Genomic DNA, 21,645 nt, shown 5'->3' on the forward strand with positions numbered 1-21,645 from the left:
ATTGAAAAAGAATAACTAATGACTAATTAGCAGCTCGCCTCATTAGGAGGATATCACCACTTTTTAAAATGCAAATCATGCTTGCTGCTGTTATGATATACAGTGAACTAATCATCAAAGTGTCTTTTCGTTAAAGCCCCCCCGTGCTTTAGTGGAAGGGCTTGTTGTTGAGTCTGAAATTTCTCAGCTCGGACACGAGTGAAATGAGGAAAGAGTTTCGTGGCAGAGGAAGAGTTGGATATGAAGCAGCTATCCTTCTGACCACATCCGATGGATGTTAGTGTTTTGTGTGGAGGGCAGTGGACCCCCTGCAGCGCCGTCCTGAGAAGAGTAAATAGGGGGGACATCTTCCTGCCACGTGAAGCCGAAACATATTTGTGCTGTCATTCATGCTGGCAGCGGTGCTAATGCCAGGTCTGAAAGCTGTCACTGTGCTGCTCGTCGTGCCACACAGGCCAGCGCCGACTCACATGATGACAGGGGAGAAGTTCATTTTCTGCATGGTTACCCTGGCATCTGTTTTTGCCTCGCAATTATGCAGCAGTAAAGCAATGGCATGGCAAAATAAATGCTCCTCTGAGTGCATTTGCAAAAACTTTATGAAGCCAGGCATCCATCTATCACCTGTTGTGTCGCAGTCTCACTCTTCATATTAGGCTCCGAGTTCGTCTTCATGCATCTTAATTCCTGCACTTTCTTCTTCCCTTTTTTTTTCTTTTTCTTTTACAACTGCCTCGTTTGGCCTGTTTCTTTTTTTCTCTTCCCCTTTTGCTCTCCTCCTTTCCTGAGCTCATCTCTGCGAAATGCAGGCCCTCCTGGGTTATTGGACCAGAGAGCATTCCTTTGAGACCACTTAGAAAGACCAGTGGAGGTAGAGGATGAGAAAGAAAGAGGCGGAACAAGAGCCAAACAGGGAAGAAGTGAGAGCTTGGGCAAAGGAGGGATGGTGGAAAAGAAGTTTTTTATGTCAAGGTCCGCTGGTGCTCGGGCTCACACACAGCGGGGGGGAACACAATTTTCCTCCTGCACACACACAAGCATGTACAAATGTTCCCCCTGCTTCGCAGCAGAAACGACCGTTCAGTCAGATCTCTCTGTTTCAGGATGCTTGTATCAGAGATGATGGTCCTGTCTCTACAGTGAGCCCTGAGCTGAAGGTTAAGTGCTCAGCTTATATGCATGAGGAGCTTTGAGCCTATGGTTCTGATCTGGAAGATGCTCCACGGAGAAGAGCAAGCTCTAGGATGTTAATAAATTTGGTGCTTAACTCTGATGCCCATGTGCAGATGTCTCTACCCCAGTGTACTTATCGGCATGCATTGTGCTTCCCTCTGTGTGATTTTTCCCTGTTTCCAAGGAGCAGACAGGAGAAAAGACAAATAATGGCACTCACTACAAGCTACAGCTCCTCTACAGTAATGGTGAGTTGACAAAAAAAAAAATCAGTTCCTTGTTCTGTATTTTGATTTAATTTTGCCATAACAAGTTATATTAGACTCACTACCAAGAGTCGTAAGAGTTTAGAGGGACACATACCTCTCCGCCATACCCCCAATCCCTCTCCAGCTCATTGCCTGATCTGTCTTTTCTAAGATTTTAAAGCCCTCTAAGCAGCTACCTCTAGGCTCCAGTAGAGGAAAATGAGATAAATGTTGCCACCCCATCCGAACCCCCACCTTCTCCCCCAGCAGTTCCTTCACATCAGATCAGGGGATGCACAGAAAATTGTGGTTCCCATGAGTCACCGCTGCCCCTGCTCTGCCATCCCAGTGGCACCCATGGGAGAGAAGATAAAAGGCGAGTTCTGGAGAAGCCCCGTTCACGCAGAGACGAACGCACCACATGTACACGCGAGCACGCCAAGAGCACTTCCTCTACATGCTCTCCTCCCCCTCTCCTTCCCCCACAAAGCTATATCAAAGGCGTCTCAATCGAGACTTTGATGAGAGGAACACATTTTTAAAAGCAATACTCTCAAAAGTCTCTGTAGAGAAAATACATGAACAGTGACTGTCTTCTCTTATGCAGCAAATCATTAAATGGTGTTTCTTTCCATTCTGCGCTTCACTGTTTCAACTAAAAGTTTCTAAATGTTGTCGTAGTTGCAGATAGGTGCTATGAACCTTTTCAGATTTTGTCAATTTGCGACCAGAAGCATCAAGGAATTTTATTCAGGTGGACCAACGCCAGTAGCAAATGATTGGGAAGTGAAGGAAAGTGATATCATTTGATTAAAAAACCCCAGAAAACTGTGGTGTACTTTTGTAATTGTCCCTCTTTACTCAAATATCCTCAAATAAAACCCAGTTCTATTTCCAGAAGTCATTTAATCCACGTGCGTGTAATTCAGCTTTTCTGTGAAGACCTCAGAGGAGACTAACTGCATCATGAAGACCAATGAACCTTTACGAAAGACAGGCAAGAAGAAGGTCTTTGTTGAAAGAAAGCCATAAGAAGTCTGGTTTTACTGTATGCCTGAAGAGATTCAATGGATCCAGCAAACATGTGAAAGGAGAAGCATGGGTCAAATGAGAAGAAAATTACACCTGAACATCATCATGCCCATTTTCAAGCATGGCGGTGGCAACATCATGCTGTGGGAAAGCTTGGCAGGGTTTAACGGAAGCTAGATGGAGCCAAATACACGGCGGAGACTGGAAAAAAACCCCCTGATTTACCTTCCAGAGGGACAAAGACGCTGAGCTTACAGCCAGAGTGACAATGCAATAGTTTAAATCAAAGCATATTCACATATTAAAATTGCCTAGTCAAAGTTCTGACCAAATTCCATTTGATTGCAAAAAAAAAAAAAAATAAATCCAACAAACTTTTAAATTCTTGTATTGCTTTGTTTTTCTTTCCTTCCTTGTTTGAGTTGGTAAAGCTGCAACATTCCCTTCAAAGGATTAGTTTCTGGATAAATGTAGCAAAATGTGAACAAGCTCAAGGACTATGAATACTTTTGCAATGTTCTGTATTGTTTTACAAATGTTTGTCAATCATCTCAACTTCTAGCCCAAAGCCAACACAGAAACAACCATAAAGAGCACATCCTAGGAAATCCGTGAGAATCCTGTAAATTACAGCCCTAAAGTAGGACATGAGAAATGTTTATCAAACATCAAATGACTCAATTCCCTCAGAAACCATTGCAGAAAAAATATGATTGCACACCACGCTTGTTCTCCTCAGTTGTCTGGACTGAATTCAATACTTTTTTTTTTTTGGTGAGAGACTGTCGGAAGGTTGAAAAAGAATAATGTATCCCATAAATCTGGTTACTTTATTTTTAGCGTTTAGTGGGTGTTGAGAGCATTCTTGAGAATTTCAGGACTGCCCCTGACATACTGTGGTACTGATGTGATTTTTAAAAATAAATCCAGACTTGATGGGTCTCAATTTATCAAATGAAAATCATCTGCATGCGTAACAATTCTCCCTTTTCCTCCTGCTCAGGACAAGTTGCAACGTTAATGATGAGATCCACATCCTGTCTTTTCTTTCTCACAGGGGTTCGTACAGAGCAAGATCTTTACGCACGACTTATCGACTCTGTCACCAAACAGGTTGGCAGACTTTCTTTAAATCTTCCTGAAAGGATTCCAATTCATTCTAAAGAAATTAGTTTAGCTTTTTCCACATGAAACTGAATCCGTCCTGCTGGTCTTTATTTCCTCTTCCCAGCCCATATCGTACGAGGGACAGAACAAGAACCCAGAAATGTGCAGAGTTCTGCTCACGCATGAGGTTATGTGCAGGTGAGTGACATACAGTGATTGAAATTTTTGCCTAACGGGACTAAATCCAAACATCCATTATTCTGTTACACTCTGATTTTCCCAGCATTGATGGAATGCGCTTTTGGGACTCTTTTTTTTCTTAAAAATGGGGGTGTTGTTAAACTATAAGTCTACCCTGCCTGTCATCATCCTTGTTGCAGTGCTGACCCCCTGCTGCTTTCCGCTGTATCGCAGCAGGTCGCCGGTCCAGCTCCTGTTTCTTCTTGGGCCCCCTCTCTTTCTGACGCAGGATTTTTTGCAGGCAGAACTCAGCTACCAGCACCAAGCAATTAATGGGCAACAGTTTCCTCTCTGCTCATTGAACTATAACTCCCTCTGTTATATTTTAGCCAAGACGGCATGTGTGAACATGGTGTGACAAGAGTACTCTGGCAAGCAGTGTTAAAGCGCTGATTTACTAGCATTTAAAAACTTGAATTTGAATCAGGACCAAGGCGATTTTATTGTTATGAGGTGAAGAAAGAGGACAAGTCAAAGGGATGGGGAGCGTGGTCTGGAAGTGGGGCACTGACCTGGGATTCAGAGAGGTAAAGGATGCGGTCCTGGGACACGCAGAGAGGAACTGAGACGGACCGGGCTCTGCCATTGTGTGGCCAGCAGATGCCCGAATGTGACTCACAGCTGGCTAATAACAGAGCCGAGGAGGCAGAGGGCAAGCGTCACAGCTGGGGAGTGAGGCCGTCTGACAGGGGGGCGGAGGGGGGAAGGGCAGGGCCAAGCTGGGACACGGGAGGGCTGAGGCGAGGTGTAGGGGTGGCAGATGGTTAGGGGTGGGGGCACTTTTGTTATGCAGTGAAGGGGACAGGGAGGTGTGTTGGGGGGGGAGGAGGGAGCTGGCCAGCAGGCTCCTCGGACAGAACCGCTGACGAATGGTAGGATGCTGTGGGATAGGGTGTGTGTGTGTGTGTGTGTGTGTGTGTGCAGTGGAGCTGCATGGGGGTTGAGTTTGATTTCAGAATCAATGTGACAGATTGCCTGGCTGGCTTTTCACTTTTGAATGGTCTCTCACTGTTTGTAGGGTGTGTTGTTGTACCTTTTCTTCCTCTTTTCTTCTTTTGTCTATTCTTCCCCTCCCCTCTCATGCCTCCTTTGTGTGTTTCTGGATTTTGGCCGACCGCAGAGAAGCGTTGTCTGGGGCTGTGGATGCTGATGGGCCAGACAAATAATAGCCAGTTTGGTTTCATTTTCTGACTTTTTTCTCTCTTTCTTTCAACCACCCACTCAGCCGCTGCTGCGAGAAGAAAAGTTGTGGCAATCGCAATGAGACGCCCTCTGATCCGGTCATCATTGACAGGTAATGACATGAAACATGTACCTCCAATAGTCCACCACTACACACCTAATGTGCAGGAAGTAAACACTCACACAGAAAAAATGGAAACATTTAACTCTTTCATTTACTCCTTAAATGTAAAGATAGTTTGTGTTTTAAAGCAGGCCCCCTTTCGTACATCAAATGTTGGCTGACACTGTAAGGCAACCTGTCCCACCATTCTGTTCACCTAAGCTGCCAAGATGGGAAATAAAAGAAAAGAAAATATGGTCTTGAGGGTGTTGGTCATTTAATCCCTTTTCTATTTTGTACATTTTCTATTTGGGGAGGTATTCACCTTCAACTCTTTTGCAGTAAAGCCATCTTCTTCTTCTTCTGCAAGAAAAATCAGTTTGTACCCATGCCATGAGGATGGGTACAAACGTTTCTTAAGACGTTGGTGAGCCTGTGAGTCATTTTCTACCACACTTCTTCCTTCCACTTAACTTTCCATTAGACTGTTAGCAAACAGTACTCTTTGAACAGCCAATTTCTTTACCAGTAAAGAAATTTGTCTTTCTTTCTTTCTTTCTTTCTTTCTTTCTTTCTTTCTTTCTTTCTTTCTTTCTTTCTTTCTTTCTTTCTTTCTTTCTTTCTTTCTTTCTTTTTTGTGGGGCAAATGACTGCAGGGCAAGTGTCAAGTCAGCAGTCATTATTACTATGATTGTGTTTGCTATGACTGGGGTATAACATGACATTTATTCTTTCATTAGTCTTACGTAATGTTTAATTTATTAGAAATTGGGTTATATATTGATTTGAATTCCTGATAATCTTCTAATTTATCGAGTCACCTGCTTATCTGCAAATGCTGTTATTTTTAACCTTTCTGGATCTGCTGCAATTTCTTCACTCCTGAAGTTTCACTTGGTGTAAGCACATGTTCCCTTTCATCAGAAGCACATATTTACTCCCTTCCTGTAGGTTGACTCTCATAATAATTGCGCACCTTCACAGCCAGTCAGGCTTTGTGCCAGATGACCACCCCTCTATAATCAGCGTGCGGGTGAGACTTCACGTCCTGGGCTTCCTAGAGGCCAAGTATTGTCTGCTTGGCATTAACCGCAGTGATGAATGCTCACGAGCAAACCATACATGTGGAATAGTTTCTTTGTGATGTCAGAGACACAACCCTCATCACCTCTTCCCCTGTCTCTCTTCCACTCCCACCTTTCTGCCCCTCTTCCCGCTCTTCTGCCCCTCAATTGTCTGTCAAGGAAACACACACTTCATATACGTCAAGGACCTTTTTCTTTTTCTCCTCCTCAGTTCAAGCTGGCTGGCTGTTGACAGTGTGTCTCTAAGGATCTCTGCTGAAGATAGTTTTCATATAACGGAAAAAGAAAAAAAAATGCGCTGTTGTTTCTTGAGTTTTCCCAGAATACAGCAGAGCAGCTGCTTTTCCCATTTACAGTGACATACAGTTCGAACAATGATCCCTTTTGGCCCCTTGTTTTACTTCGTACTTCCTCCTAACATAGTCAAACTATCTTTGAAATTAGCTTGTAAGTAGTTTTTCAGCACATCACTAAGGACATACCAAACTTTTAACCATCTATATATCAGTTTAGACTCATGTGCATCTCTCAAGGGTTGAAATCATTGACCTGCAGGATGAACTAATCAGACTGGGCCCATTTTATCTTGATGGGAGTTTCTCCATCATAACTGATCTGCAGAATCTTCTCCTCAGGGATCAACCAATTAGCAGGCAGTTATTTTCTGATAAGCCAATGGAACTTTGCGTGACCAACATTGGTTTTTCTATTCCAAGACCGAACTTAAAGTGATCGGTTAGCACAATTTGCATCTGCATCCCCAGAATCTCTGCGCTGCTCGTGTGCTCACAGGAATGATGTATGTTTTTAGTGTTTGTGTTGCGATCCTTTATTTATGTATGTATATGGATGTATGAACGATTGTCTGTGTGTCTGCGTGACCCTTACTGTGACCTTTTTCCCCAGTCACTGCTTGGAGCTTAAATTATTCATGTGTGTATGGATGTGTGTGGGGGTGTGTGTGTTTGTCTGCAGCCATGTGTGTGTGTGTGTGTGTGTGTAGGAGACGGTCTGTTTCTGTGGATGCAGTAATCAGCCTCCTGCTCCCAGCCCCAACACCTGTTCTCCAATTAACATGCAGCGTTCTGGGGCCCAGTCGCTCCCGTCGCCCAGCCGCTGCTTTCCACCCCTTTTCCTCCTTCTTTCGCTCTTTATTCTCACACTCGCAGCCTCGTGCCTCCTTCCTTTAAGCCCCCAACCCACCCAAGCTTACACACCCCTCTCTCTCTCTTTTCTTTCGCTCCGTATTCCTACTATTTTGACTCCCAATTTCTTAATTCCCATGCTCCTCTTTGCTTTTCCTTTTTCCGTCTCTTTTGCCCCCTACCCCATTCCCTTTAGCCTGTCTAATTTTGCCATAATTAGGCGGTGTCATTAGGACACCTACCCAAGCACAAGGGAGTTTGCAATTCCCTTAACGGCCCCAAACCCCCACTTTTCTAATCTCCTTTCCATATTGTTTCAGTTTTTTCTCCCCCCCCCCCCCCACCGTCTCCTCCCTGTGCTACTGCTGGTGCTGCTGCACCACACAGCCCCCTGCTCCCCTCCTACTCACTAATCCCGATTTGAGAGAAAAGAGAAAGAGGAGATCACAGCTGATCCATGAGGAGGGGTGGGGATAGGGGGGGGTGCAGGGACGGAAGGATGAAAAGGGCAAGGGCAGCCGCTGACAAAGAGATGACTCAAGTTGCTTATATGGCGAGCATTATCTAATGCTCCACTGCCTGCTGCGTCTAATAGTTTTACATCTGTATAATCTTAACATTGGTGAACCACAGTACTCTTCAAGTGGCTTCTGTGTTTGTAGAAGGCCCACTTATCTTTGACTGATGGGGTGACTGGCTCACTGATTGGTTTGATGATTGATTAGTAGAAAAAAACAAAACAGAGATCGATTACTCTTGGCTCATCACCATAAACGTTGTTCATCAAACTCTCACAGGTAAACTTTATACCGCTTTTGTTTTCTTTTAAAAGTACTTCAGCTAAATTTTTTATATTTGAAATAAACGTGAATATTTCACAAATGAGAATATTTGAGCCCATTAAATTTCAAACAAATTTAAAGAGCAGAACCTAAAACAAATATCTCCCCATTTTAAAAAGTAACATTTATCACCAGTTATTGCTCAATCTGAACTCTCAGTATTAATCTAGGCAGATCTGTTAATGGTGGTGTTATGACCATTCATGACCCTTGACCTCTCAGAAACTATATTGGTTCTGGGCCCAGGATTTATGAGTGAACAGAGGGTTTTTACAATGGAGACAAGCAGATGTCAGTATTAGTGTTAGTCCGGTTCAGATGGGGAGGAGGGGACTGACGGCGAGTGTGTGCTTTTAAATTTGGCTAAGAAGCCCAGATCAATAGATAGTCATAAGGAGTGTGCGGAGGGATCCATCGTATGAGGCCTTGTGAGGGGCAGTCGGGTGATCAATGGCGAGCACTATCTCACTAATTGATCGTGTTTCCAAGAGGGCTCTTTTTTAACAAGCCACTGCTCAGAGAAAAGAAGAATAATCAATAGAAAATTTCCAATGTTGTCAATAGGGCATTTTCCTCCCCCCACACTCAAGATGGACTTACAGAAAAATCTCACATTCTCTCACATTTTCCTTCTAAATTCTGAAACATCCCACCATCAAACATGTATCATACATTTATAAACTTCCAATATTCGGCTGTTTTGCTTCTTATTATTTGAGCTGAAAATTACTTCGGCTGCTCGACTCCAACAGGAATCCATTACTCTTAATCCCAGGTTGTGGGCTGTATTGATCTGTTTGTAGTCTTGGTTCTGGTTATGCGTACCACAGGAACATATTGTTTTCAGCTACTGAACAAAACGGCTTTAATTTTTTATTTTCTTTTTGCATCTTTGTGAATCAATTTAGCTGAAAATTGGCGAGCCTCGACTAAGGTACAAAGACTCCCAGCTTGACGGAGCTTACTGCTTTTATTAGTTATTAATTCTTTAAGCTGTTTTTCCAGGGAGGGAACAGAGCATACATGTTAAATCACAGGAAAACAATGAAGTGTGAAGTAGCTATACAAAGTTGGACAATAAATTCAGATCCTATTTGTTGCTTTATGCAAATGTCTGCTCTCTGCTGATGTGCTATGTCAGTCTGACCATCTGTTTCAGAGTTAGCCTTTCCATATGCTTGTTCCCCGCTTGTCAGAAGCAAATCTTAAAAAATATATGGTGATGCAGGGGTTTCTTGGAGGCCGTCTACTTTGCCCTCACAGCAGGCCGCAGCAGTTTCTCCTCGTCCTGCTAATGGCAGGGAACTGCAGACTCCTCATTTTTCTGCTCGCAGCCAAAAAAACAAAATAGCAGCTAAAAAGTCTTTGGGAAAAGAACATTAAACTATCAGCCAGAGAATAAATGCTGCAGCATTTTTTTGGACCATGTCAGGGGTCGAATTCCTCCCCACTCCCAGATGCGTACTCAAAATCTGCCGCCAAGTCGCTCTGTTAGGCCATTATATAGGCACTCTAAGGTTTATGTCTGAGACAACAATGTCAAACGAGACGGGTTTTCTCAGACTCACTGTATAGATTCGTATTTTATATAGTTGCTTATATTCTCAAATTCACCTCAGCAAAAGGATATTGTGTACATTTAGTTAGTACTGTTTCTGTTAGTAGGTTTAATAATAATAATAATAATAATGATGAAAATAATTTGAATGTAGAAAAACTTGTGGTTTTCCTCTATAGATGCATTTTGTTGCAGAAAGAGTGAAAATTGACGATTTGACAGTATATCTACACATTTATGCATTTAAAAGAAATGGGAAATAGTGAGATGTCTTTATCTAAAGATAAATGTGTTTCCATTTGCAATACATACAAGTACTTTCATGCCTTATGCAAACATTTTTCTTGTCCTACAAGTGCTTTAAACACTGTGTAGTTTAGTGTGGAGGCAGTGTATTCCTACACAAAAATATGTGAAAATACCAACCAGTTTGACTTTGGTTTAGGGAAAAATTTTGAAAAATAAATGTTTTTGTTGGCAAAATTGTTAGCGGCCTTATTGATACACCTGCTAGCAATACTTTGTATTATCCGCATCATTTACTACTCTGTCTCTCTCTGTAACATTTGATATGGTTGCAGCATACAATGGAGTACAGTGTCTAAAGTCCTAAATCATCTTTTATTCAAGGCCAGAGTGTGAAACCTCCCATCCAAGAGATTTTCTCATTCAGAGGTTTTCCTTTAGATGAGAAAAATTAAAACAAATCACCACCCATTATTGTGATAGAAAAGTAATGTGATATAATCATTTGTTTTGTGTTCTGGTGATGCATTTCTGTGTAGATCTGGATCTTTTTTCGATCATTATTCTGCTGAAATAACTTGGTCAAACCCCATTTTTCAGTCTTTTAGCAGAAGTCACCGGATGTTCATTTAAAATCTCCAGATGTTTCAAAGAGTTCACTCTACCAAGGGTTTCCTTTGGAAGGAAAACTGGCCCACAGCATCCCAGATCCTCTATCATGCTCAGTTGTGGGTGTGAGAGGCATTTTTATACATTAATCTTTTTGTTCCCACTGACTGACAAACAGGTCAAGTGGACTTTAACAAACTCTGCGTTTACATTTGTAATGGTAGAACAGAAAAGGCATTCTCCTGGCAACACGTACAACTAGTTGGCATGTAGGCTGCAATAATATGGCTCTCATGTCTTATGGATATATTTGTCTAAGCATTATTATGCCATATTGATACCTAAGAAATATACAGAATACAAATATCCTTTATTGGACTTCAACTAGGAAGTTCCTTGAAACCTAAGTGAACTTAAAAACATAAAGTACATTAAAAATGCTTTGCATATATTTATTTTAAATGGATCAGTTGGATTAAAAAGTAATTATTTAATAGAATTTGATTTTCCTTATGTCATGTTAGAGTCTTCTTCGGATGTTTTCTGTATACCCAAGATCACATTTTGTGTCCATTTTAAATTTTAAATTACTTTTTTTTTCTTTTTTAGTGCTTAAATGATTTTGCTTCCAAAATCTGTCTGCACTGATTCACACATCAATAGCAGAGGTTAATCTGCCCGTCAGTCACACGTACATACATGCCCAGAGACAAAGTCAGACCCTCTGCTTTGCTCAGTCCACTGTCACAGGTCTCTCCCTGGTGGGCCGCTACTGTCCGGTCCCTCCAGACCCCCTGTCAGCGAGCCCCTCAGGCAGGGGGGGACCAGGCAGCGTGGCGACAGGGGGCCTGAGGCTCTAATGCACACAGTGAAGCGGCACACAGGCTGGACCACTGAGCAGCTGGCACAGGAGCATGGGGATGGCTCCTCCCTTGGGGCGACGTGAGCAGAAGAATGACATGAAGACAGACAGGGAGAGAAGATGAATGTCTGGAATATCAAAATCACTGACAGGTACAGTTTCAGACAGCCAGGGCCTCACTCAGAGTTAGACAGAAGACAGAGGAAGTTCAGGGACCTTTGGTTTAGCTGCTTTCTAAAATGTGGTCTAATGTGGTCGGGGCAGATCTTTGACTCTACTGTGAACAGAAAGTTTATGAAATCTGCCAGATCACAAGTCAGATTTACTCCTCTTCAGCAAGTGCTTGTGGCTTTAGCCTCCCCACAAAGAATGGCTCTAGTTTATTTTTGTACGGCAAAAAAAAAAGATGAGAGAAATGTCTTTTCTCCAGAGACTAAGTGGTACTGACAGGAAAAAAGTGAGCATGTTCAATCAAATTAGAAACAGATTTTGTAATTTACTTTAAAAAATACTCTGCTTTTGTAATTTATTTAGTAAACAGATGCTGTATTTGTGCAATCAGGATCTGATTAGTGTGTATATATTCGTGGGTGTGTGGGTGTGTGAGGAGTCAGAGGCCAGTCAGTGGTGGTACTTAGGGACAAGGCCTGTTTTTTCTGGCTGGATGCTGCTGCTCAGGGAGGAGCTACAGTCACGTTTGTGACTCGGTTTGGTCAAATTCCTGTTTAAGGTCTTAAATTTCACAGATGACTTAACAATGCCCCCCTGCTGCTGGACCAGCCCTGCCAGTCACTTTGTTTTTCTGTTTGTTTTTCTGGGATCTGGACAGACTGTGTTTTTCTCAGGAATCGGGTTTCTCCGCAGCTCTCCTTGCATCAGTCTCTGACGCCCTTTTCAAAGACATCTGTTGTTTTACCAGAAATAGATTTTATTAAAGGTCTAATTGTGGCAATAGTTACGTTTCTTTTGGGTCATAGCTGAGAAGGTAAAGATTTTCGCTTCAAATATTTACATGTTAACAATTGTACTGGGGTTTAAATATTTTAAGAATTACAGATTAAAGCTATTTTCATCATACAGAGATGGTACAAGTGCAGGGTGACAATTAAGTAAAGTAAAAAGGAGACACAATGTTCAGGGTGAAGCTGTGTTTCCTGCACAAAAAACATTTTTAAGAGAAACTTTAGAAGCTGTCCTTTAAAGGACGTTTGAAGCACTTTATTGAGCTTAATTTCTGTTGAAACTTTAACATCATCAGCATTGGCTCATTGTCACACATATGCTTTGTAAATATATATATATATATATATATATATATAAAAGCCTTGGAATTAGCCAACACCAGCTCTTGCTTAAAAGACACCATAAGAAATTTCCAGCATGAATCTGTTTTGTAGCCTTTGTAATCTAGACGAAAACTAGCACTTATATACTTCCAAAATGAACATTACTTTTTGATCTATGATTCCATTTATAAAATGTCATATGACAAATTTTGTGTGGAAAATATTTTTAAGTCACATATATACTGTACATGTGAATGCTTGTTCGTCTACTTAAATGTTAAAAAAAAAAAAAAAAAGCAGAGCTGTGCACGTCATAAACCTAAAGGATGACCTGCCAGGTAATTGGTGTCATAATTTTCAAATTCAGGCTGTATTTCTCATAAAATTGCTTGCAAAACGTTTTGTGCTTTATTTCTGTTGCAATATAAATAAAATAATTGCTCTTTTTGGTTGGGGTGATTTGTGGAAAAATTATAAAAAAAAGAACAGTCAACATATGGAGTGAGTGAAATAAAAAAATATATATATTATTATTATTTCTTAAATCCAGCCGGTATTAAAAACAACAGCCTTTTTTTTTGTTGTGCTGTTAGTTTTAAAACATGGAAAGTTTGAGGCTCTGCTTTAACACGCCCTAGACTACAGCTTCAGGAACATTAAAATTGCTTGACTTATTCTCACAAAGCTGCTATTTGCAGTTTCAGTTAGAGTGGTAATTGGCGTTTTGCTAAATAAGGAAGAGTCAGAATTTCCAATGGCGTTGCAACTAAAAACGTATCAGCCTTTGCCTGAGCTGTAAGGACAACTTCAGTATAGAGTAGAATTGAATAGAAATATAGTTTATTGTCCCATGGTGGCGAAATTCAGGTGTACCAGTAGCTAGTTAAATGCAAATAGTAAAACGCATTTTCAAACTAAGATAAAACAAATATGCATATATGAATATATGCAATGTACTGTACAGTATATATAAAGTATACTTTATGTATATACAGTATGTACATAATGTATTTGTACATATATTACTTAAGAAATCACATCAAACGAAAACAATTAATAACTTTTAGCATTCTAATTTTTATAGAAAAGTTGTCACAAGTTGAAAGTTAATGAAATTTTAACTCAACATATTAAAATTAAAGGTGGCATCATCACTTTCTGTGTAACAAACAATAAAGTTGATTCTGGATTTCTTACCAACATGATTAAGTAACCTAACAAGAAAAACAAATCTAGATTCTAGATGCATTTCTTTACTTAACTTATCATTACGGCATCACAGTGCAGTTCCAGACGACATTTGAATTTAATCATAGATGGAAATATTCTAATTTTGCTGAAGTTTTTGAATGTGTGTGTGAATGTGTTGTGGAGTGTGTTTGGGCTCTGATGAATCTGTCAGGACGGAGGGCAGGGGGTGATGTGACTGCTGACAGGCTCCCAGCAGGCCTGCTGAGAGCCCAGATACTCTGCTCGCCCTCCCTCCAGCTTCCCCAGCCACCCAGCTCCCCTTCTCCTCTCTCTGGCCTCGGCTCCGACACATTTGCTGTGTATTAGCCACGGAGAGTAAATTACAGCACCCTGGACCTCTGGATGATTCCTCTCCTTATTCACATGTCCTTCTTCTCCTCTCCTCCAGCTCATTGTCTCCTTCTCTCGGTGTTGTTGGTTTTCTCTCAGTTTTGATCTGTTTTCCTCTCTCTGTCTGTCATTCGCGTCCGGGCTCTTGGACTCCTTCAACCCTGTCAGATTTCGCTCCCCTGTCTGTCTTTCTCCCACTTCTGTTATACTTCTCATCCACCATTCCTCCATTGTGTCACGCTACAAAGCGTTCCCTCCCTCATACACATCCCCTCCACTTCCCATTTACTTTCTTACAAGCAGGTCCCTGTTGTCTAGGCTTCACAGGTTTCTTAGCCGACTCTCTAGCTCTCGCACCTTCTCCCTCTCAAACATTTCCCTCACTCTCCCTCCGTCAGCCCTCCTCCTCCTCCCTCTTTCTGGAAACAGATGTTGTTTGTCAGATCTTATCATTACTGGCTAATTAAGAAGACATCTCTTCTCCTTCTGTTTTGCTTCCCTCTTCCCTCTTCTCTCTCCTCTCTCTCTCTCTCTTTCTCTCTGTGCCATCCATCCCAGATTCATTGTTCTTCTGAGAGAGAGGTTCGGGTCAGGGTTTGATGCACACATGTTATCGGTGAGCCTGATTAGCAACAGATTGACTGAAAGGGTATTAAAAAGGTAACATTAGTGTTTGCTATGTTGCAGGCGACCCTAAGCACATTTGTTGGTGTTACCGTGCATCTCCATCTGACAGTTGTGAGAATATATTTTGAATCTTCATCCCCCAGGGCACACCGAGCATGCTGGGAGAGGTCAGGCCACTGATGGGACGTCTATTCCCCGTCCTGGTTTTGAATTCATGTTCTCTAGACTCCGAATATCCCTCCATATCCATCTATTTGGCAGCACAAACACAGTCCCATGTGGCTGAGCTTTGTATGCAATCTCCGCTTTTGGCTTTGCTCAGGAGACTGAGGCATTAATTCATTTAAAATTGTTAAAATGCACATTTAGAATCAGGTGAGAGGTTGTGGGGTAAAACTGCTTTTGGACCCAGGAGAAACCCAGCTGCGATGTTGGAGTGCCTCTGCTATTCCCTTCCCTTCAGCTCACTTTATTCCTCCCAGCTTCACCATGCCACAGTCAATTTTTCGTGGTGGTATGCCTGAAAGCTTTACAGCAGTACTGAGCTCTATAAATCTGTGCTCGTGTTTAAAAATGTTTGGCTTTGTCACAGTTCTCCATTTTAGTATCGGGCTGGGTCTGGACTGAGGTTGCAGGGCTGAGGCTGGGACAGAGGCGCGGCCAAAATGCACACAATCTGACAGAAGCTACATGGATCATCGTCTCATTGATTATTTTACAACACAAATCCAGGTATTGTGATTTGATGAAGAGATGAGGTTAGAATTAAACTCTAATAGCTTCATGCAAAATGCTTTGTGGAGAAAAAATGACACTGGACACTGTAAGCATTCTTACAGTAGAATATGGTGGTGTCAGTATAATGCTGTGGGGACAAGGAAGCCTGTCAGAGTTGATGGAAAGATGAAGGGAGGGAAATTCAGGAAGAACCTGGAAAAATCTCTAAAACTCTTGTGACTGGGACGGCGATTCACCTTCCAGCAGGAAAACAACCCTAAACACACAAATGATAAAGTAGACGACTTTAGATCAAGTTATATTCATATTCGTGTGTTTGGATGACCTAGTCAAAGTCCAGTTTAAATCCAATCAATAACTTATTGTAAGATGCTGTCCACCCAATCTGACTGAGCTTGCGCTTTTTTGCAAAACGTATGGATCACATTTTATCTTTAAATTGATAAAAGACTTTGCTTTTCAACAAAATGTGGCTCTGCAAAGTTTTGACTCAGGAGAGTAGAACATAAATGCATGCCACACTTTCCAGATTTTCCTATATATAAAAAAATATGAAAAAAACACACTTCAGTTTTGGCTTAGTATCAAAAAATAAAAAATACTAAAGGGATGGGGATATCTTTGTAAGTTGAGAGAGCAAAAAGCAAAACAAACTTGCCTAAAACACACTGAATTTAGACTTATCTGACTCTTTTATAGATATCTGTGTCTGCGTAAAGACATGATGGAGAATGAAGGGGAAAACTAATGGATGTTTGCAGTGATGCTTGCTGCTGAGTGAAGCTGAAGTCACAGATTTCCATGTATGTTTTTGGAGGAGGAGGGGAGGCGTCTGGAGGGACCGGTGTGAAAGGTCCTGTGGTGGTATGCGACAGAGGAGGTATCAGTTCGTGGAGGGTTTTCTGTGCCCCATTAGCAGTGTCAGAGGTCATGTGCCCCGGGTGTTAACCCTGATGACCAGTCTAGCTTCCAGTCTGCCAGGGGACCCTGGTCCAGGGGTATTTATTACCTACCACTACCCCCAACATCCCCCTTATTACCAACACACACAGACACAAACACCCCTCCAAACACAAATCTCCTCATGGAAGAAAACAAATCACCCAAAGTTGATCCTCAGCTGGGGTACATGTACTAATTGGATGCATATCCATACAGCGATGCATGATGACCCATCTGTAGCCTGATGTCTTGGAATTAAACACGGGCTCATCCAAATCTTAGTCTTTAGCGGCGAGTTGCAGCATGTTTTGGCTCCTCAGATGCACTTTGGATCAAAAATCATCTCCTATTTCTGTTCAGATATCTCTGAGACATTCATGTCGGAGGCATTATTTTTACTAATGTAATTTTGCATGACTGATTGTACACACATGGTCGCCTGACTTGGACCATTTTTTCTTCGTTGAACCCGCGAAGGCGTGCTTGTGTGTGTGTGGTTCGCACAGCCTTTGTGTGACACATGCATGTCGGGCTGCTGTATGAGTTAGTGCTCTTAGTGTGTGAGTGTGGCAGAGGAAGGCCCTCAGCATGTCAGTATGTTTTAATGCTTCACATCTGGTTTCCTAATTTTCCTCCCTGCAGCTCCCCTCCACCGCCATGTCAGGACACTGTTTTGTTTTTTCAGGGTGGGGGTGATGGAGGGGATTTCTGATGAGTGATGGCCCTGCATACAGGACATCAACAATCTTCCTCTCTTCCTCCGTCTCTGCCTCTTCTCTTTCTTAATCTTTCTTTTTTGTGTGTGTGCACTCACTTTGTATTCTCACCACCCTGCATCTGAAAGGCTAGATAGATAGATATTGCGAATCAAGTCATTTTTAGTGTCATTATCCTTTTCGCCCTCGTTCTTTCGCCAAATCACTGAATTTGCACTTAGTCAAACTTTAGAAAATGATTACGTAAATGTGCATCTAGCTAACTTGAAACTTGCAGCAAACCCTTTATCAGTTCCCGCTGCCACCAAAGCTGCATTCCCAAGGAGCTGAGAGGCCGATGTGTTTTATGACAATTTGAGAAGGCAGTTTATGTCGACAGTGATTAGTGCTGATGAAATCCTATGAAAGTTTATGTCAAGCTAGGTGCTCACCAGATGATTAAGGCCACGTGTAAAGCAGAAAGCCCTCCTGATGTGTAACAGATGCCCTAATGGACACAGAAATGAGGAACAGAGCATCCACTCCAAAGAACAAAACTATGAAATCTGCCTATTTTTATTTGTTCTCAGTGTCACAATTTGACATTTGGTCTTTGAACTTGGTTTGGTAAAGTTAGTTGCAGCAGTTGGGAAGCTCAGGTCTCTCTGTAAGACATTTGGTCTGTTTGGCCAGAAACAGGGAAATGAATGAAAACAATAAACAAACAAACAAACAAAGATTATATTGAATAATCTTGACAGGAAACATAGTTTAAATGAAATATATTTTAAAATAATAAGGGCCTCTGAGTTTTTGTGCTGAGTTACTAAGATCAGTGTTTGTGCTGGCAGAGTCTAACTCAGAACGAATGCCACAAGAGGAGAAGAAAAATTGCTCTAAAAGCTCTTTTAACCTCAAGCTGACAGCTAAATATTTTATCAGAGAAGTCCATTAGCTGACAGTAAGTTTGATTATTGTTTGATTATTGTTATATTTAGGTTTTCAACCAACTGTGTAAGCCATATTTCAAACTTCAGCTAAACAAAAGGAGAAGAAAAAGCGCAAAAAGTCTCCTTCAGCATCGCTTCCTGGAAAAATATGTTTTCCAGTTTAGTGCATTGCCCCTTGACTGCTTTAACTAAAGTCGGTAAAGATCTCTGGAAACAACATTTCACTCACATCTGGTGTAAAATGATGCAGAGATTTGTTATCTTTTATGTTTCCTGTGTTATAAGCATGATTTTTAATGTAAGGTTCTTGAAGACAGACCCAAATTTAAGCAGACTTTAGCTGTTTAAATAGCTGAAGATGCTCATGTCTGTGAGATAATACCATCAGTGAATCTGAAATGATTTTACTTTTGTATTAGATTGTTTGTCACAGTTTTCTTAGTTGAATGTTTGAGTTCAGCTCTAATTTTAGCCTGCAGCAAAATCCAAAGATTTAAATTAAGCTTTTAAAATGTCTTAAATATAATCACCAGTGTTATTTAGCATATATTGTAAATTCTGCTGTTTTTTATTTATGTATCTATTTTTTTGGGGAGGGAATCCACGTTTAAACATACCTGTGAACCTTTAAAGACTTCTGCCTCTGAAACTGGCCTAATAATGGTCTTTAAAATTGAAACATCCACATCACGTTATCCTGCATCAGTTTCTTCATCTTGGGAAAGTGGGTATTTAAAATGGTTTGGCTTGCAAAAAAATAATTCAGTATTAAGGAATCTGTTGAATTTATGTAACATGTTGAAAACATACTTTGTGCCCTGACTTTTTAAATCATTTTTTTATCTTTTTATTTTTTCAAATCTAAATGTTTTTCATTTGAGTAAATACAAAACACAGAGTGCAAGTGATGGTTGTATGTATTAAATAAAAAGCAACTCATACCAGCCTTGCCGTATGGGAAAAGTAATTGCTCTCTTAACCCTAATAACTGGTTGTGCCACCAGAGACACCAACAACTGCTGTCAAGCATCTGCAGTAACAGTTAAGGAAGTTTTTACATCCAAACCATCATATTGTTTTTTAGGCCATTAAGACGTTTTCTTGATGATGTGTTTTAAATCATGGTTCTGCTTTATGAACCTTGTCCATCTGATCTCACAAGGTATTCTTAGTCAGAAATTGTTTCACCAAAAGTAAGAATAAACTAAATTTGACTATGATGTTTAATAATTAGGATCAAATTCAAATGTATGCAACTGATTTTCACTCTGTCTATACAATTGGATTAAATTCACTATACTCGTTACATACATTGTTCTTTTTTCACTGCTTTTCTTTTAATGTGTCTTAAAATGATGATGTTGTGGATCATCAGAACACAAATACGTTAAATTCAGTCTAGTTACAGTTTTGAAATATCAGAACTACATAATATTACCTCAGTTTGGCATAATGTGCATTTTATTCTTTTCCAGGTTTTTCTTTTCAACAAAGTTCATGCATAAATGCTGCCTTACATCTTTTGACTGCATTACCTAAACCCAAAAGGTTTCATAGTTAAAAATGTGCCACAATACAGACAGAGTGGTTCACAATAGCAAACTAATTGGCTAATTTGATTTTTTTTTGTCATATTTGGCAATAAATTTCTAGAAGACAAACATTTAATATCTGTATTTATCTGAGTCAGCCATGAAAACGCCCACATAGAGGATGAGATATAACCTCAGTCTAGGTTTTAATGTTAACTACTTGACACTTTAGGCTGTTTGTCTTTAAGATGAAATGAAATATCTGGGTTTAGTTGAGTCCATCAAAACCTCCATTACTGAGTGTTGCTGCAAGCATCATCAGGGAGCCGACCTCAGCTCCTGCACAGTCGCAGCCGTCCATGTTTCTCTATTCCTGCCTGTTTTCACATCCCCAGACCTGGAGACAGACTAAACTGGGCTAAAACAAAACCAGGCATCAACCAGCTAGACTGAGACTTGATCGTGGTGGAGTGACTGAAGTCATTTCTTGATTGTGCAGGTCAAGCAGGACTCTGTGGTTAAGCCCATTACAATAATGGGCTTAACCACAGTCATATTTTATATAGTGCTAATCTGATTTAGGAATCATTATTTGAAAATGGATTTATTTTATTCACTCAAACTTTGGTTTTGTCTGGTATTAAAATTTGAACGAAGCAAAATAAATCTGTAAAGGGGCAAAGACTGTTTCACATCACTGTTGTCATAAAGCGCCTGTAACACGAGCCGCAGGTTGAAACACCTATTCAATTTTAACTGGTCTAGTTTTATGTAACTTACTTAATTAAGTCAAAACTATGTTGAATAAAGGCATTAAAGTTGTTGAATTATTTTGTGATCATCAGTTCTAAGCTTACATCATAATGTTCTTGAAAATTTTAAATTGAAATTAGGAAAACTCACAGAAACTCTGAACCCAAAGGTTATTGAACTTAGATCAGACTGTAAAGCAACTTAACTTTACTGCAGAAATTCAGTAGCAGTTCTGCTGAGAAAAAACATTGCGACAATTTTGATATTCAGAAATATTAAATATTTGTTAATATTTAACTCTGTCATAAATAAACATGTATATATTAGCATTTTTTGAGTCGTTTACTTGATAATAACAACTCCACAAAGCTTTATGTCATAAAATCCAAACTATTCCTTTAAAGTGTGTTTAAAGACAGAAAGTGTTACAGAAGATAAAACACAGTTCACAACCCCTGACCACATGCAGCTATGGTTCAACTCAGTTACCATAATTTTGCTTATCAGATAAAGTTTACCTAAGAAACCAATGTTTTCTAGTTCGTATTTGTTTTGTATTCATTTTCTAATCCAAGAGGAATTTTTTTTGTTCTAAAGTTTTTTTTTATAAAGGTTTTTAGTTTAAGTTGATGTTTAAAACTTCAAACTCTCTTTATAAACATTCAACCAACAGAAACGTTGATGCTCTTTTCTAACTCGTCTTATTTACACTTGCACTATTTGCACACTCAAGTGTTACTCACTTGAAAGTGTTATTAGCAGAGAATAACCTGCATTATTGAGCAGAACAAGATGTAAATGTATAACATCACCAGATTAAAAACAAACACACTTGCACGATGAGTTCTTTGAAATCGGCCATTCTTTGCTAATGTCCCTGTGACACAAGGATTACCTCCAAATCTTTGCAGTGTGTCGTACACTGTGCTGTGTGGGTGTGTTACTCCACCAAAACAAAACAAACAACAGCAATATTAAACTTCTGCAACCACAATAGAAGAGGGGGGGTAATAAAAAAACAGAGGGTCCTCAACTTCTTATTAATTATGCAAGATTAGTCTAATTATAATTCAGCAAATGAATGTGTGGCAGAAGGTGCGAGGCGACGG

The 21,645-nt window shown here is 40.5% G+C and overlaps 1 protein-coding gene across 4 annotated transcripts in view; it reads left to right on the forward strand.

Annotated features, from left to right (window-relative positions):
* Positions 1-21,645, forward strand: part of LOC102236375 (transcription factor COE2) — a 38,762-nt gene that overhangs the window by 2,649 nt on the left and 14,468 nt on the right. For 2 of the 4 annotated variants that reach the window (XM_023343100.1, XM_005794979.3), the window contains exons 3-6: positions 1,358-1,421; positions 3,511-3,566; positions 3,685-3,758; positions 5,026-5,094. In XM_023343100.1, coding sequence (XP_023198868.1) covers positions 1,358-1,421; positions 3,511-3,566; positions 3,685-3,758; positions 5,026-5,094 — 263 coding nt within the window. The remainder of the gene's footprint in view (positions 1-1,357; positions 1,422-3,510; positions 3,567-3,684; positions 3,759-5,025; positions 5,095-21,645) is intronic. The other 2 variants (XM_023343101.1, XM_014468443.2) reach the window with 1 other exon arrangement.

This window comes from Xiphophorus maculatus, chromosome 12 (assembly GCF_002775205.1).
Source record: "Xiphophorus maculatus strain JP 163 A chromosome 12, X_maculatus-5.0-male, whole genome shotgun sequence".
Lineage (NCBI taxonomy): Eukaryota > Metazoa > Chordata > Actinopteri > Cyprinodontiformes > Poeciliidae > Xiphophorus > Xiphophorus maculatus.